This window comes from Rissa tridactyla, chromosome 1 (assembly GCF_028500815.1).
Source record: "Rissa tridactyla isolate bRisTri1 chromosome 1, bRisTri1.patW.cur.20221130, whole genome shotgun sequence".
NCBI lineage: Eukaryota > Metazoa > Chordata > Aves > Charadriiformes > Laridae > Rissa > Rissa tridactyla.
Window position 1 is genome coordinate 205,845,757 of NC_071466.1, and position 16,952 is coordinate 205,862,708.

The 16,952-nt window shown below is 39.3% G+C and overlaps 1 protein-coding gene across 3 annotated transcripts in view; it reads left to right on the forward strand.

The window, feature by feature from the left end:
- RSBN1L (round spermatid basic protein 1 like) overlaps nt 1-14,993 on the forward strand; it is a 52,038-nt gene extending 37,045 nt beyond the window's left edge. For all 3 annotated transcript variants that reach the window (XM_054211077.1, XM_054211243.1, XM_054211162.1), the window contains 5 exons: nt 4,547-4,684; nt 4,884-5,026; nt 8,337-8,504; nt 13,676-13,784; nt 13,882-14,993. In XM_054211077.1, the coding sequence (XP_054067052.1) occupies nt 4,547-4,684; nt 4,884-5,026; nt 8,337-8,504; nt 13,676-13,784; nt 13,882-14,538 (1,215 nt within the window). In that variant the 3' untranslated portion in view covers nt 14,539-14,993. The remainder of the gene's footprint in view (nt 1-4,546; nt 4,685-4,883; nt 5,027-8,336; nt 8,505-13,675; nt 13,785-13,881) is intronic.
- The last annotated feature ends 1,959 nt before the right edge of the window (nt 14,994-16,952 follow it).

A 16,952-nucleotide genomic window follows, 5' to 3' on the forward strand; every position in this document is an offset into this window, starting at 1 on the left:
GTTTCTCTGGACTGTTCCTTCCAGTTTGTGTCTTTTTCAGGCAGAAAATGGAAACTTCTTTAACATACAGTGTCTAAAGTGTCATCCTATTTGTAGGATGAAAATGCTCAAATATATTGTTGGTATTGTGTGTGTATATATATATTCAGATTTAGTCTTCAGTTTCTTTTAGACACCAAGACACTTATGCCAAAATATTTGCTTTTTAGAACTCCTTACTTAAAATGGAGCAAGTTACACTAAAAAAAATCAGTTGATGCCATACAAGTCACATAAACAGATAATTCTCAAGTTTTACTAGTTCTGAATTCAGTGTTGTTTTTACTGTCATAATTTTCCATTACCTTGATTCAAGAGAATGACACTGCCTCCTTTTGTGTGTTTTTAGGGTACATACTTCAACTTTAAGCTACAAGAGAAGAAAGAAGTTAGGCTATGTCACATTTATTCAGTTACATATTTCTATCTATTTTACCAGTCCATTGTATCAAACTGCATTTAGTTTTTTTTTTTTCTGTGTGTGTATTGAGTCTTATCCTGTTGGCCACATGCTAGAAGAACTGCATATCATTGATTCCTTCTTTTACTCTGGATTTAGATTGTTCCAGCTATTTATTTGAGCAAATTTGTAACATTCTAAAAACACAGTCACAGTGTAACCTGTAAAGCTGCATTCAGGAAGATTACCTTATAAAAGGTTAATAATTGACTTGTGGTCAGTACATGATTTAACGTATAGAATTCAATGAAGAAGTGCTGGTTTTAGTACCTCAGCATTGTTTTTTGTGAGTTTAGAAATATATGGAGGAATCTTTTTCTCTTCCTACGAACAAACCACCAAAAGGATACTGACAGTAACAGGAAAGGAAAACGTTGCTGTTATCTAATATACCACAGATACTATTGATTTTATTGTTGCCTTTAAGGGGATTAATTTTACTTTTGCCATTGGTCAAACATCAATGGAAGGTTTTTAGTGTTTTCAACTGTTACTTAGTAGCAATCTGATTTTGGAGTGAGTGAAAATTAATTTTGTTTGTGAGGAGTGATCTTACCTTTTTATATATGTTTTTCTGTTTCTTTAGCCTAATCTAAGGTAGTGTCATTTAAATAGCAACCCCTGACCTGTGCCTAGACTTTAGGATTCTATAACCTAGTCCAGGGAAGAGATGAGATAGGGGTCACTCTTCACTGCCAACAGCTGCTGCCTCTTCCAGACTGTTCTTTCTGGGCAGGCGTTAGTCTTTAAAGGCCTATGTCTTTATTTAATTCTTAATTATGTAACTTTCTTAAAAAAAATATAAAATCCTTCAAGTAATTTGTGGATTAGAATCAGATCAGTTCCCTAAACTAGCTCCCTGTCCACCTTCAGAAGACCAAAGAAGGGAAAAAGATCAGATCTTCCCCTTTCATCACCAGCATGGATTTATTTTCTGTTTATACTTGGTCTGGATAGGTTAGAGCTAATTTTCTTCATAGCAGCCAATTATGGGGCTGCATTTTGAATTTGTGACTAAAACTGTTGACAACACACTGTTGTTTTGGCTATTGATGAGCACAGTATCAAGGCTTTCTCTTTTTATATCCGTTCTGGACCCCCTGGTGAGTAGGCTGGGGTGGGCAAAAAGTTGAGAGGGGACATGGCTGGGGCAGCTGAACCAAGTTGACTGCAGAGATATTCCACACCATGTAACATCATGCTCAGCAATAAAAAACTGAGGGGGCTGGGGCAGGTGTTAGTCTGGGAAGTAAGCTATTGCTCCGCCAGTGGCTGGGCACCGACCTGCTTGTGGGAGGTAGCGAGTGGTGGAAAACACCACTTGGTGTTTTTTCCTTTCTTCTTCACTTTTCTCTTTTCCTTGCTTATTAAACGGTCATTCTCTGGACCCATGCGTTTCCTTGCATTTTCTGTTCTCTCCCATGTCTCTCACCGTTGCGGGGGGGGTGAGTGAGCAAGGGGCTGTAAGGTACTTAGCTGCTGCCTGGGCTTAGCACACCGCAGAGTTCTTACACAGAATGAAATGTTTGAGTGTTTATTTGCAATGATATGATTCTGAATATGGTCCCAGAAGAAACCGCTCATCATTTTCAACTTTGACATTATCTTAGCATTATTTTTGGTATTTCACCTCTCCCAAGCTGGATCTTGAAAAGAAGTCTGTTGTACATGGTGAATGAGGGGAACATAATGGATCAGGAGAGCTAGGAGTGAATTGGGATGGACAAATAATGCTTAAAGTTGAGTTGATCTTTCAGTTCTAATTTTCAGTGATACTGTCTTTTTGGAAATCTATAAGAGTTTTCTCAATTGATCCACCTTAAGCAAGGATTATGAACACTTTGACTTTGTGTTTCACTGCCAGCACCCAATGGGTATATAAGCCAGAGAGGTGAGTTGATTGACTAAAAACTTCACAGCCTCTCCTAACTTCACTTCAGTTTGTAATTTTTGAGAAAATTGTAGAGTTTTCAGTTGGAGTAGTTCCACTGGTTTATCATATGCTATGTGAATCATAGAGTCATTTAGGTTGGAAAGACGTTTCAGATCACTGAGCCCAAGCATTAACCTAGCACTGCCAAGTTGCCACTAAACCATTTCCTTAAGTGCCACATCTACACATCTTTTAAATACTGCCAGGGGTGGTGACTCAACCGCTTCCCCCAGCAGCCTGTTCCAATGCTTACGAACCCTTTCGGTGAAGAAATATTTCCTAATGTCCAATCTAAGCCTCCTGTGCAACAATTTGAGGCCATTTCCTCTTGTCCTATCACTTGTTATATGGGAGAATGGTAGTGGTAGCAAAAGGAAGCAAGGAAAAAGGAAAACAAACAAACAAACAAAAAACCAAAAAAGGTTCCCATTAATCAGGGGTGTGGATGAAAACAGCAGCTTAATTATCCTGGCCTGGAAGAGTGGAATACTAAGCTACTTATGCCAGTGGAAGAAACATCCTTTTGTGCGTTAGGTTTACCAGTAAGCTGTGAGTAACAGATTTATGACTATCTGTAGCTTCAGAAAGTGGTTTTAGGGTACTTTGGAATTGGTCTATCCAGTAAGCCAATAATGACAAGCAAGTGTTCCTTCCTTGTCCCAGTGCTTTAGTTGTGTGAGCTCCTGATGCTTTGTGCCAGTGCAGATACAGATGTGGACTGAACTGATGCAGATTCAGCAGAAAGCAATGTTTTCTGATGTATTATCACAAAATCACCAATTGTCAATGCAAAAAGAGTTACAGGAATGTGTGACTAAGGATTTGGGGAATATGGGAATACTATTTCCTAGCAATACTGCTCTTTTCAGTATGGCTGTGTTGGCTTGCCATTACGTTAGCTCAGACATTTTGTAAACTGCTACTTTTAGTCAGTCCTCCCGTTTCCTGGGTGTGTGTGATGACTGAGATGATCTGAACAAGAGTATTGGGTTCTGCATTTCTGGAATGCATCTGGTTACATCAGTCTAGCTTCAAAGAAGGACACAGTATTGTTCCACGTTGTATGGTTTAGTCCTGTTTTCAGGAACTGCTGCTAATTTTCCTCTGCAATGCCATAATTACTAAGAATTTTAATTGTCTGTTTGGGTGAGTCCCATAGCTAAGCAGTACTTCATTAGCTGTTTTTCTTGCACCTTTTCTTCTTTTCTTGCTTCGGATGCAGAAGGTCTAGAGATGCAGTGCAAGAGTATGGTTTGTGCAGTAATCCATCTGCTCTTCCCTCTGTTCTGATCTGGTCATATTTCATCTAATAATACCACTGTGTCTTTCAGTCTGTTAAACAGGAGATCGGAAGCTTAAGGGGAAGTGATCCTCATCAATCTCATGCCTAAGTATTTTGTTGATGTAACACGACAGATCAGATTATTTAAAAAAAACAACTTATAACAATATGTGTTTCTGTTCAAGATAAAAATAAAAGGTTTTTCATGAGAGGAGAATGATACAGCCCTTTAAGTTTTAAGGGAGCACAAGATGTCTCAGCACAACAAAAATGAAAGAATAACTGTCATTCTCTCTTGCTTTACTCACTCTTTACAAGCCTTGTCTTCACTGTGATAATTAGCTCCAGTTAATGTGGTCACACAGACAGAGGCCATACGGGAGAGGATGGTTATCAGAGGAAATGCTTAGAGTTTAATTAGTTGTAACTCGGGATTCTGCCTGACTGTTACAGGAAAAAGGTAAAAATTCAATTAGACTTGAGTAATCCAGGTAAGAATCCTTATTTACTAGTTATTGAGCAGAATATATGTTAATAGCTTCCCACAGTTACTACTTTGGAATGTTATTTTGTTGAAAGGCAATAAGTAGTTACTCAGTCTTACCTTCAGACTTTAAATAAAATACAAGTTGTCATGTATCTTTAATAAGAGCTTCTGTCTTTGGTGATGAGTTCATAGTGATTGATTTCATAATAATCTTTAATCCTACAATCTTCAGTATACTTATATCAATCAGAAAACATAAGCATAGAGATTAAAATTGTTTATTGAATGTAGAATTTGAGCGGTAGCGGACTCGGTATAACTTTTGCTGTCATATTCTACTTGTAGGTAAAAAGAACATACTCACATGGTACGTATAGAGCTGGCCCAATGAGACAGATCAGCCTGGTTGGAGCAGTTGATGAGGAAGTGGGGGATTACTTCCCTGAATTCCTTGATATGTTGGAAGAATCACCCTTCTTAAAAGTAAGGACAGAAGGGAATGGGCTGGGAGAAGGGGAACGATATACTGTCTAGTACTGTTATATTATAAAGTGAGAGTATGTGATACTTGCTTAGATAATTGAGTGGTCTAATAAATGTTTTCATCGTGACAGATAAAGGCTGCTTTTAAAAAGCTTTTAAAGTAACTCACTTCAAAATTGTGGCTTGTATTTCCCATTAGTGTACACTGCCATGGGGAACACTTTCTAGTTTAAAATTAGAGAGTCGTAAAGACAGTGATGATGGTCCCATTATGTGGGTACGTCCGGGAGAACAGATGATCCCTGTGGCTGACATGCCAAAGTCACCTTTCAAAAGGAAGAGGTATGTTGAATTATTGTGCTTTATAAATGTTTAATTAGTGTTCCTTCTCTACAAATTCATTTTATTAAAAACGTTTCACTGGTTGATACTATATCTTAGTATAAATTTCAGTAAATCTTCATCTCAAAATATACTTTTAGTTGCTTTGTTTTGTAAGGATGTGGATTTTTTAAAAAATTGTTTATTATCTGGCCGAGTAAGGTGCTGGTCCTCTGGTCCTTTTTGGAGCTTTAGTAGGAATTTAAGGTGAAAAGTGGAAGGTAATGTGACTAGGCATAAAACTACTGAAGTATGCAATGAGACTGGAATTAATGTGAGTGGGTGTTTAAAGACCTCAAGGGGCAACGGCTTCTCTCATCTGAAAGGTAACACCTCTAACATTGAATGGCATCTTTAAGCTTTGCTGTGGTACTGGGTATAAGTACCGTCTTAAGAGTAGAGGTGTCCTCTGCAGAACTTGAATATTATGCGTTATGAGAAATTATGTCTTTGGAGTTCTCTTGTTCAAAATTCAAACATAAAAAGGGAGCATACAAGAAGTAGAAGCAGGGTCAGGTAGTTCAGAAGGAGTATAGAGACACTGTCCAACCACGAAGGGGATTCAGTTAAAGCCAAAGACCGTCTGGAGTTGGATTTGGCAAGGAATGTGAAGGGCAACAAGGACTTCTGCAGGCATATGAACAGCAAAAGAAAGATTAGGGAAAATGTAAGATGTCTACTGAATGGGGCAAAGGGCCTGGAGACAAAGGGCACAGAAAAGGCCAAGATACTCAATGCTTTCTTTGTCCTTGTTTTTACTGTTGAGATTTACCTGCAGGAATTCCAGGTCCCAGAGACAGTAGGAATGTCTGGAGCAAGGACTACTTGCCTTCAGTGGAGGAGAACTGGGTTAATGGGTTAAGGAACATATCAGATGTTCAGATTAGACAGGCACAAGCCCATGGGACCTGATGGGATGTACCCACAAGTGCTGTGGGAGCTGGCCAGTATCATTGCCATGCCATGATGGTCTTTGAAAGGTCATGGCAGTTAGCAAAGGTTCCTGAGGACTGGAGGAAATCAAATGTCAATCCAATCATTTAGAAGGGGTAAGAAGCAGGCCCTGGGGACCTGCAGGCCAGTCAGCATCACCTTCATCCTGCGAAGGATGCCATTTCAAACACGAGGGACAAGATGATCGTTGGGAGTAGCTAGTATTGATTTACAAAGGGGAAATCATGCCTTATCCACCTGATAACATTCTGCAACAAAATGACTGGCTCACAGCATGAGAGGAGTGCCAGGGGTGTTATTTATCTTACATTTAGCAAGGCTTTCCATGCTGGACACTTGTCTCCCATAACATCCTAATAGACAAATTTAATGAAGGACAAACTAGACTGATGGTCCGTGAAAGTGGTTCAAGAAGTGGCTTAACTGCTGTGCTCAAAGGGTTGTGATCAGCGCAAAGTCCATCTGGAGGACAGTTGCTACTGGAGTAACCCAGACATTCATACCTTGTTCCAATACTGTTCAACATCTTCATTAATGGCCACATCATGGGGCAGAACACACCCTCAGCAAGTTTGCAAGCGATACAAAACTGGAAGGAGCGGTTGACACACCACAGAGTTGCACTGCCAGTGAGAGGGACCTTGAGAGGCTGTAGAAATGAGCCAGCTCTCAGTGGCCTCATGAAGTTAGCACAGGGATGTGCAAAGCCCTGCACCTGGGAGGAACAAGTCTGTGCACCAGCACAGGCTGAGGCCCAACTGGCCAAACAGCAGCTCGACAAAGAAGGACTTGGGGGTCCTGGTGGATGACAGGTTGGCCATAAGCCATCATTGTGCCTTTGTGGCAAAGCAGGCCAGCAGCCTCCTGGACAGGATTAGGAAGAGCAGTGCCAGCAGGTTGAGAGATGTGACTCTTCCCCTCTGGTCATCACTAGTAAGACATATCTGCAGTATCATGTTCAGTTCTGAGTTTGCCAGTCCAAGACAGACGTGGGCATACTGGAGCAGGTCTGGTGACATGAAATGCGGGCATGGGAGAACTGGTATTTACCCTTGAGAAAAGAAGGCTCAGCGGGATCATATCAATGCATATAAGCATCTGACAGGAGGTTGTAAGAAGGGCTCTTTTTAGCACTGCCAGGTGACGCAAGCAGAGGTAATTACAACTGAATTACAAGAAATTCCATATAAAATAAGGAGGAATAAAAAAAAAGTTTACTGTATGGATGGTTGAACACTAGGACAGGTTGCCCAGAGTGCTTGTGGAGTCTCAGTCTTTGGAGTTGCGCAGAACTTCACTGGATACAATCTTGAGCAACCTGCTCTAGTTGAGTGGGGGAAGTTGGACTACGCAGTCTCCAGATGTCCCTTCCAATCTTGGCTATCCTATGACTATAAACAGCTCCTGGAAAAATGTGGCATACAGTGTATGCTGCAGGTGGCCACGAGAATGGTCTTGTGGCTCTGTTCCTGCTCTGCAGTGTTTCCTTCACTTTCATTAAACCCCAAAGAAACCATTTTTTGCTGCTTCTCATTCCCAGTTCTACAACATGGAACTAAATACACATACACATTTCCCAGCGGTTTGGTAGAAACATGAACGATGAAGAATGACTTCAGGGACAATTGAAACGTGTCTCGAAACAGTCAGAAGGCAGCAAAGGCCAGCAGTTCCCTGCCAGGGGCTGATCAGGGCCTAGTCTCACAGTGCCTGTGGGAGGCAGGAAGGGCAGACCTGGGGTTTGAGGACCAGACTGAGCCCAGACTCCAGTCCGTCAGGCAAGAGTGTGGTGATGGGACAGGTCTGAGGTCAAGCCAGGATGTCAAGTCTGCCAGTGAGGATCAGGTCTAGTGATTGCTAGGCCGGTCCATCATGACAAAGCTGTCCCGAGGTCAAGCTGGGAAGCAAGTCTGTGTCCCAGCACACCTCTGGCTTGAGGAGAAGACCAGTGCTCCAGCAGCATGGCTCAGTCCAGGACTGAAGGCCCAGGCCTGAGCTTAAAGAGAGCTCCTGGGCTCTTTGCCAGGGTTTGTGGGTGGAGATTGTAGGTGGGGCTGCTCAATCATTAGGGCCTTTTAGAGCACTCAGGGCTCTGACACTGTGGTGGTGTTTTCGGGTTTGCTTGGGTTTTTTGAATTGCATAGGTGTTCTGATTTTTTGCATAGCTTGTTCATTTTTAATTTGTCCTAAGTGTTAATGTTTTTCTCATTTGACTGTATGTTCTCACTGCAGGGAGAAAAACAATGCTTTTTGCTATGGTGGAAATTAAGTAATTAAGAGAAACTTCTATATCACTAATACTGTTTTTCTTATACAGAACTACCAATGAAATAAAAAACTTGCAGTACCTACCTCGAACCAGTGAACCCCGTGAAATGCTATTTGAAGACCGGACACGAGCCCATGCAGATCACATAGGACAAGGTTTTGAACGCCAGACTACAGCTGCTGTGGGAGTGTTGAAGGCTGTGCACTGTGGAGAGTGGTATGTGCTGATTGACTTATTTACCTATGTGTTTGGAAAATTTTTGCCTGAATTTCCATTTATAATTGGTAGAAGGAGCACAGGTTAATCTAGTATTAGAGATTTAATGAAGACTTAGTAGATACTGGACTCTTTTTTTTCCTTCTGTCTCTATGCACTAGAAGAGTTTTGCTGTCTGCTAGATTGGGTACAGTTTTGCTGTGTGGTTGGAACTAGAAAGGTGCCTTGCTGTGACAGTTTAACTCAGTTACAGCAACTTAATGATAGCTATTAATGTTAGATGTAAAACCCCCTTACACTTTGTTTTGCTTTAAATAGTGCATACAGACTGACCTGTGTTTCTGTCTGAGGTGCATATGAAAACGTTCTGGCAATTCTTTGCATTGTCTGGAGATGAGCAGAATTTGTATGCTTTTGCTTCAAAATCACAGCTGTTATAACCCTGATTTATTTATGGTAGATCACCTTGGAAGAATCCTGTAGAGGGCTGTGTGGTTGGCGTTTTTTTTTTTTTTTTTATTTTTTGTGGTGTCTGTCTTTGGAATTCCTGTAAGAGATTCAGGAAATATATGTTATCTCATTTGAAGCTGTTTAAGTTTTAGCCAAATAAAAAGCCCATAATCACATGGGCGTCCTGGCTGAGATGTAAGAAGCATTTTTCAGGATCTTCTGACCTTGGTTGGGGAGAATGACCTTAGTTTTGGAGGTTACCTTGGCATATGTAAACACTAAAAACACCTTTTGCTTTTTATAGCTGTCCAGAATTCAGAAGAGTGAATTCCCTTTGGATGAAATGATGCAAATTTGTGTTATGGTGCATGAATTCATTAAGATAGAGAATTGAAAAATTGCCGTCGGGGAAGAACTGGGTTGTTCAGATGTTAATGTGTGTTTATTTTGGGCTCTGAGGTTTTGCAGTTTACTTCCTCTTCAGGTTGATGATAGCTGGAGCCTTAAACTTCCTGCTTGCTCTCTGAGAAGCTGGAGCGAATTAAGCCTGAGCAGTGGCAGCAGGGCAAGAGCTGACATTCTCACTGATTTAAAATAATCAGATCTACAGAGTGAGAGACACTCAAATCTTTATCAAACAAAGTAAAAAAAACAAAAACAAAAAAAACCCCAAAACCCAAACCAAAAAAACACCCACACAAAAACCAAAACACTAAACAAAAACAAAACCCCACCCCCTAAACTTGCATGCCTCTTGAAATTAATAAGAATTTAAATTGATAGTAATGTAAATGTCTGTGAGAACTTCCCTTTCTCACCTTATACCTTCATAACAAGATGCTCCTCCCTTGGAAATGATTACTTGTTTGTTTACATTCTAAAAATAAGTTTTCTTGCTTTCCATGCTTTTCAGATCTAAACTATTGTCTCTCATACATTGGAACTTGTGGAAAGGGGTGTCTGTTCAACCTCCATTAAAACTCCTTTTTGAACTTGGAAAAATAAATGTAATTAGTCGAAATAAAAACTGTAAACGAAGAAGTGATCTGAACATAGGCAAAACTGCTCAACAAACTTGAAAGTACTTCAGTTTGGGGAAAAAAAAAAAGTATCAGCATTTCACTTCAGTGTAAGGACCCAAAATATATCTTTTAATGCAGAATTAAAAATTTGGGATTGATATATTTAGAGGAGAAAAATACATAACACAATCAACATAATAAAAATGATGTATTTCAGTCTTGATTTGACCTCAGTGATAATTTCTCCTTTCCCTTTCCACTTTTTTTCATAATTTTGAAAAGCCACTTCACTGTACTTACATGAAGAGAAGTAGTCAGGGTTTATGATAATGAAGCATTGTTAATTAATGTTACACATTAAAATAATTTTGGATATTAGCTTTACCATAGTTTGTAACCTGTGGTTAGATTTATTTTAAAGGAAACAACATCCGTGGAAATTCTGAAAAATCTGGGTGTGGTTTTTTAAAAAAAATCCCTTCGAATAGTTGAACAAAACTGAAAGTTGGAGATATTCCAGGGTTGATTAGGGCACTATGGCAATAAAAATGCACATGTTTTAATGAGGAGATACCATATATAAAATTCACGTTTTCTTTGAGGAGAAAATCAAGCAATTCCTAGACTTCCTGAACTGAGTTGTTAGTTTATGTTCAGTTAGTGTAAAAATGAATTGGGTGTGCAAAAAAAGCTTTTTTTGTCATCAAGAAGTTGCTGCAGATTTAAAGAAAGTGGGATTTATTTAGTAGTTCATAGGCATGAATGTTAATGTTAGGTAGGATAACCGGTGCCTTTCGGGACAGATGGGAACAGAACTGCTGAAAGGCAAAAAGCAGCTTTTGGGGACAGAGGACAGAACTGGAAACAACACGTAGTATTTGGAAGACTAAAAAAGTAATTTTTGCTTTCCCAAATATGACAGGCTCTTGATTTGAGATGTTTGGTAAAAATTAGTGGATAATGATCACTTTTATTTATTTATTTTAATTTCTGTGAATATTTACGAATTGTAGAAGAGCTCTGGTTATTGCTTGCAAACACTTTAAAGACTGCACTGCATTGAAGTCTGAGAAGTGCTGGTGGTGTGATCAAGCTGGTTACTTAATGCCATTTTTGTAGGTGATGCTAAGTGTGCTTTAGAACTTAAGGAATGCCAGTGAAATTTTAAATTATGGAAACTTTGAAGATTTTTATGTGGGAAGTTTGGGTGGGTTTTTACAGGGACAGCAGAAGACACTTCATGGCATTGTTATTGGCAAAATGAAACCCCTCTGTCGCATGCTGCAGCAAGCAGCTTTAAAGTTTGTGTTCCAGAGCAAGAAGTTGTTTGTGCTTTTCTATACGACTATAGGAATTTGTTACATATTGCCAGACTTCATGCATTAGGTCAGAAATAGTGATGGTAAAACCTGTAATCTCAAATCTGTTTTGAAAAATTATACCAAAAAGACTTCAGCCCATTTGAAGAATGAGGTTTAGGGAAAAAAAAGTGCCAAAAATAGTCCTAGCAGTGCTCTAATAGGGACTTAAATGGACTTTTCTGAAGTCCTGTAGTTCTGTTTGGATTTAATGTTGGGTTGGTTGGTTTTTTTTGACATCTAACTGAACTATCTTGCTACTGTGTTGCTTGAAAGGGGAGACCTCGCCTAAACTTTAGGTTTTGCAAAATATAATCTCAAAGTTGTGCTAAGTAACAAATCTGCAAATGCAGAATTAAAAATGATCTGGCAATAATTTTTCTCTGTTGTGTTTGCAAAAGGAATGTCATATTTTGTCATAGAATTGCAGCACAGATTTGGTAATGCATATGGTTGCACACATAGATACAGGGACTGAGAAAACTAATGGTTTTAAATCATTAACTATACTTTGTCCCGTATAATGTGTAAAGCATAGAGTAGACACCTCTGTGAAAACATTGCTTTGGATTAAAGTTATTTTAGTATGGAATTATTATTTGTAATTATTTTAATTCTTAACTTCATTTACAAATATTGTTAACTCCAGATGCAGATACATATTATTAAAAAAAATAAACATAATTGCATTATAAAAAGTAGATTAATTTAGCTAATATTTTTATGCCACTGACTAGGGGTGTTTCTGCAAGCTTTTTGCTTTCATTGCTTAAATCCTCTTCAGCGGTATGTAGACCAAAATACAAAGAGACATTTTAATCTTTGTAAAACTGAAAGTAAAATATGTGGTCTGAAAATTTTCCCTGGCGTACTTTCAGTAGTAGATCTGGGATATTTTTTTTTTTCCCCTGAAAATAGCCTCAGACTGGTTATTTTTTGCTTTATTGAGGTCATGACCTAAATAAAACAAACATGTCTAGTTGGTTTAAAAAGCCCGATAAACTGTACATCATTGCCTGCTTTTTACAACGTTAATAACACCATACATATATATATATGAAAAATTGATTATCGTCTTGCTTTTAAAAAGGAGTGCTTGAACATCTATTAAACAAATTCCGAAATGCTGTCAGACAGTTTTGCTGCATCAGCTCCTGCCCCGGGCCCCCGTGAATCTGGACATGTGTCCCCCCGGCAAGAGCGGGACGCGGGGCATGGGGTGGGGGGAGGCAGGGGGACACGGGGCTCGGTGCGGTGACAGCACAGCAGCCAGCTGCGTGGAAGGTGGCGTTGCACTCCTGCCAGGCCTGGGAGGACAAAGGAAGAAAGTCATCAACTAGGCTTTTTGTGTCTGATAAATTTTCCTTGCAAAACCACTCCAGTGTGAGCTTTATCCTATATACATTTATCCTATATACATTTATCCTATATACATTTATCCTATATACATTTATCCTATATACATTTATCCTATATACATTTATCCTATATACATTTATCCTATATACATTTATAAAATCTTCATATTGCCATATTTTTAACAAACCTTTTAAAAACCAAACATCCATCAAAACCAAAACACATGGAGCTTAGTTTTATCTGTTTCTGTTGAAGAACCGAGTTTGGCTTTTTGTCTTTTGTTAGTTAATTCTAGATAATGTCTCACAAGGAGTTCTATAAATAGTGTGCATTCTTTTGGGGAAACACGCAGTGGGACAAGAGGTGAATTCTAACAGCCTGAATACGGAGACAAACCCTAATTCAGATTTTGCTCTTCTGTAGCTCTCTAGTGAGCACAAATAGGAATGTATTTTTAAGGGATGTTTTGTGGAGGATGCCAGTACTTGCTGCTTACTAGCATTGTGGCAGCTCAGTGTAGGTTCAGCTTTAATGCTAACTCTGAACAAGGTGTTTGAGGCTCGGATACTAATGTTTGCCATAGCACTGCTCGCATCGCTGCATACTTTGAGGTACCTGATGGGCGTATCATGTTAGAGTGTTGACAGAGTAAGCCCAGTGTATCTGGGGCATCTGTCTTTCAGTGTCAAGGCAGACAGAGGTCAATTAAAAATAAACATGAAAAATAGTTAGTTATGTCAACCTTGCATTGCCGCTTTTACTGCCACTTGTAAAGAAATTGTGGTTAATTCGTTTAACCAGCTTAATGAGGTTGTGTTGTAGTCAATTATTGTTCTTCAAAATGTAGGTTACATTAGAATTGTTTGGTTTTAGTGTTTGTTTTTTTTATCATTTGCTTTATCCTTGCCTGCAGATTTTCTTTATTATTCTCTGCAGTGTGTTAGTTCCAGCCTCTGACTGTGCAATTCTTACTCTTCTGTAGGTCTGAGCAGCCTCGTATAACCAAAGACGTAATTTGTTTTCATGCTGAAGACTTCTTAGAGGTAGTTCAGCGAATGCAATTAGATTTGCATGAGCCTCCGCTCTCACAGGTGAGCATGCTGTGAACTGCTGATCAGGTGTCCTCTGAGTCATAAATCAGAGTTTTCACCTTTTTTTTTTTTTTTTTCCCCCCCTCTTTTCCTCCAGTGTGTCCAGTGGGTCGATGATGCAAAACTTAACCAACTGCGAAGGGAAGGCATTAGATATGCCAGAATTCAGTTATTCGATAATGACATTTATTTTATCCCAAGGAATGTTGTGCATCAGTTCAAAACAGTTTCAGCTGTGTGCAGTTTGGCTTGGCACATCCGGCTGAAGCTGTATCATTCAGAGGAAGAACCTTCCCAAAATACAAGTCCTGCTGAAGCAGGGACCTCTGCAGATGCCAAGTCTTCGGTTATTGGACTTCAGACTGACAGTAGAATTTGTACAATAAGCAAAAATACCTCCGAAGACACCAAATTTTCAGATGCTCTGCAGACAAAGTATCTGCAGCAGGAATTTATGCCGATTAAACATGAACCTGTTGCATCTCACCGAATAAAAGAAGAACCCATGAATGTTGATCTTGCTGAAAAGACAGTGGCACCTAATAACGTCGGGGGCCAGAATGTTCAGACTAGATTGGATCACGTTGAATTGGCGGCATTTAAGTTGGAAATGGATTCTAAATTCGAACCCGGCGACAAGGATTTACAAGGCAAGTTGTGCCCCGGAGGTCACATACATCCAGATGATACAAGACAACATAGTTCATCATATCCAAAACTGCATGGACAAAGAGAGGATGATTTTTTGTGCTAAATTTGTATATATGGTTTTAAATTCCTTTTTAAACTTAATGATGTAATAATGTAAAGATTCATAAATTCTGTGAGGCAAGTTTGTGACTTGCCTTCGCATCTGTTACAGAAAATAGTTATGTAGCTTTGTAACATTCCTCAGTGCCTGTCCATAACTGTGAAGTATCAAAGCACTTAGGGCCAGATGCACTGTAAACACTGCAGGTTTAACATAAAGAAGTCTTTAAATAATTTTGAGTTGTAGGTTTTAGAGTAGAGCTGACATTTAACATATATATTTTTTGTAAGATGAGCCAGAATTCTTTTTGACAATTCCAGGCTTTTCCATAGAGCTTATTTATACCAATTTTTTCATTTTAAATGTGTCAGCACTGTAGTGTAAATATCTTTTTTAAAAATCTTTTTAGTGTGATTTATACTGAAATGTGAGCCGCTTAATAAAGGTTCATAATAACAGATTGGTTTTATTTTTGGGTCTGCAAAAAATAATTCAGTTAAACTGCCTCTCTAAATGGTTACGTTTCTACCGGCACTAAAGCATAGGGTGCCCTTACGCCATTGTGGGGTGAGGAGCTGTAGCAAACTGAGGTAGACCTGAGGCGTTCTTTGTAAATGGAGGTCAGTCAGAATGCAAAATCGGTCCTCCCTTCGCAGGATCCCTTGCAGTCGCTCATTAAAGGCACTCCCCAAACTCTGCTCTCAGATGTTAACGTGGAACAGAGAGGCAAACTGTCCCCTGTTGTGGAGGGCAGCTGGACACCCACTGGGCTCCAGGAGGCCACCAGTAACTGTGAGCATCTCTAGGAGCAAGCTCCCTTCTGTGGTGGCCTCTTCCCCCTGCTCACCCCACAGTTAAGACAGTTCCATTTCACATTTTAAAAAACCCACAAAACAACCAACAACCACCCCTCTCAAGTTAAATAAGTTATCTGACTAAAATTAAATTAAAAAAGATTGAAATGGTTACTTATCAAGTTATAAAGGCCTCATCTTTAGCAGTGACCTATAATTCATAGAGACTCATTTGGATTTGAATTGCTCCCTATGCTGGTAGTGCCAGGCAATAAAGATACTTGTCAGTGTGTCCTCAGGAGTCCCAGTTTGGAAGCAAGAATTGTTTCGTTAAGAGAATACAGTGGTGTCCAAGTTTAACTGTTCTCCCCTCTCCCTGCCTCTGGAACGCTCAAATTCTCTTAAGCTGCGTTCTAAGGGAAGAGGATTTCAAGGCTAGCTAGCATCTGATGTGGCAATGGCAAAAACTCTTGTCATTTAACTTATTTAATTCTTTGTGTAACATATTACTGTATAGTTCAAACACATCTGAATGATGTTTCTTTTTCAGGTAGCTACAAATAGCAGTAAACTGCCCTACAGCCTGTCCTTCAACTAAGTATTTAAAACTTAAGATCTTAGGCCTGTTATTTCCAAAGCCCTCTCTATCTCTGATTTTTTTTCTTTTGTGTGTGTGTATCTGTTTTTCCCTATAACTTTCTGAAAGTTGTACCTCCTCACGTACCCAGTTTATAAGCTTTGATGCACTTAGTGATCACTCTGGCTTCATTTGTAGCAACAGAACAATGTGATTTTATAGGTGATGTCTAATTCAACTACCTGAGGCCCTTTTGTTGCAAACAATTTTTGCTTATAGGTTGTTAAAATTCAAAACGTTACTGTGTACTTATGCCTGGCACTGAAATCAGCCATTTAACGGATGCGTGCCGTGATTTGTTGAAATCTAAAATAGGTCTGTCAAGGCATTATTAATTAAATATTTGAATCGCTAAACATTACTCCTATATAGCCATAATTACGTATTAGAGAAGCAATAGGAACATGAATCTCTTCATTCACGTGTGGCTAATGTGTCCTTAAGTCTTACTGCTTTTTTCTTTAATGCTGGCTAAGAGATTACTACCGGTTTTGCAGCCTCAGGGATCTTGCTTTCCCCTCACGCCATGAGCAAGTGATTCATGTGTGACATGGTAAGTTACTACTCTGGCAGATTCTGATTTGAAAAATTAATTGGTTCATGTAAGAATTTGAGCCTTCCTGATAGTAGAAATGTGGTTTCAGCTCCCTTTGTGTTTTCTGGATTATCTGGAAACTTCCACCCGTAATCTCTTTGGCATTATGAACATCCACACACAATTATGTAGCCTTCCAGTCCTGTTCTCTGCGCCGGCCGGTGGAGAGCAGTAAAAGAGAAGAGCTGCAGGTTGTAGTTTGTACCAAACGTACGCCTTTCCCAAGTGGGTTAGCAGAAGGCTCCAGCTTTATCAAAACCAGCCGTCCCAGATACTATTTTTTTTTTAAAAAAAAAAAAAAGCACACCACAACTACTTAGTTTACTTAAAAAATAATAATAAATCTTATTTGTATGCTGGTGATCCATACACTGAGCATTCATTTTTTAAA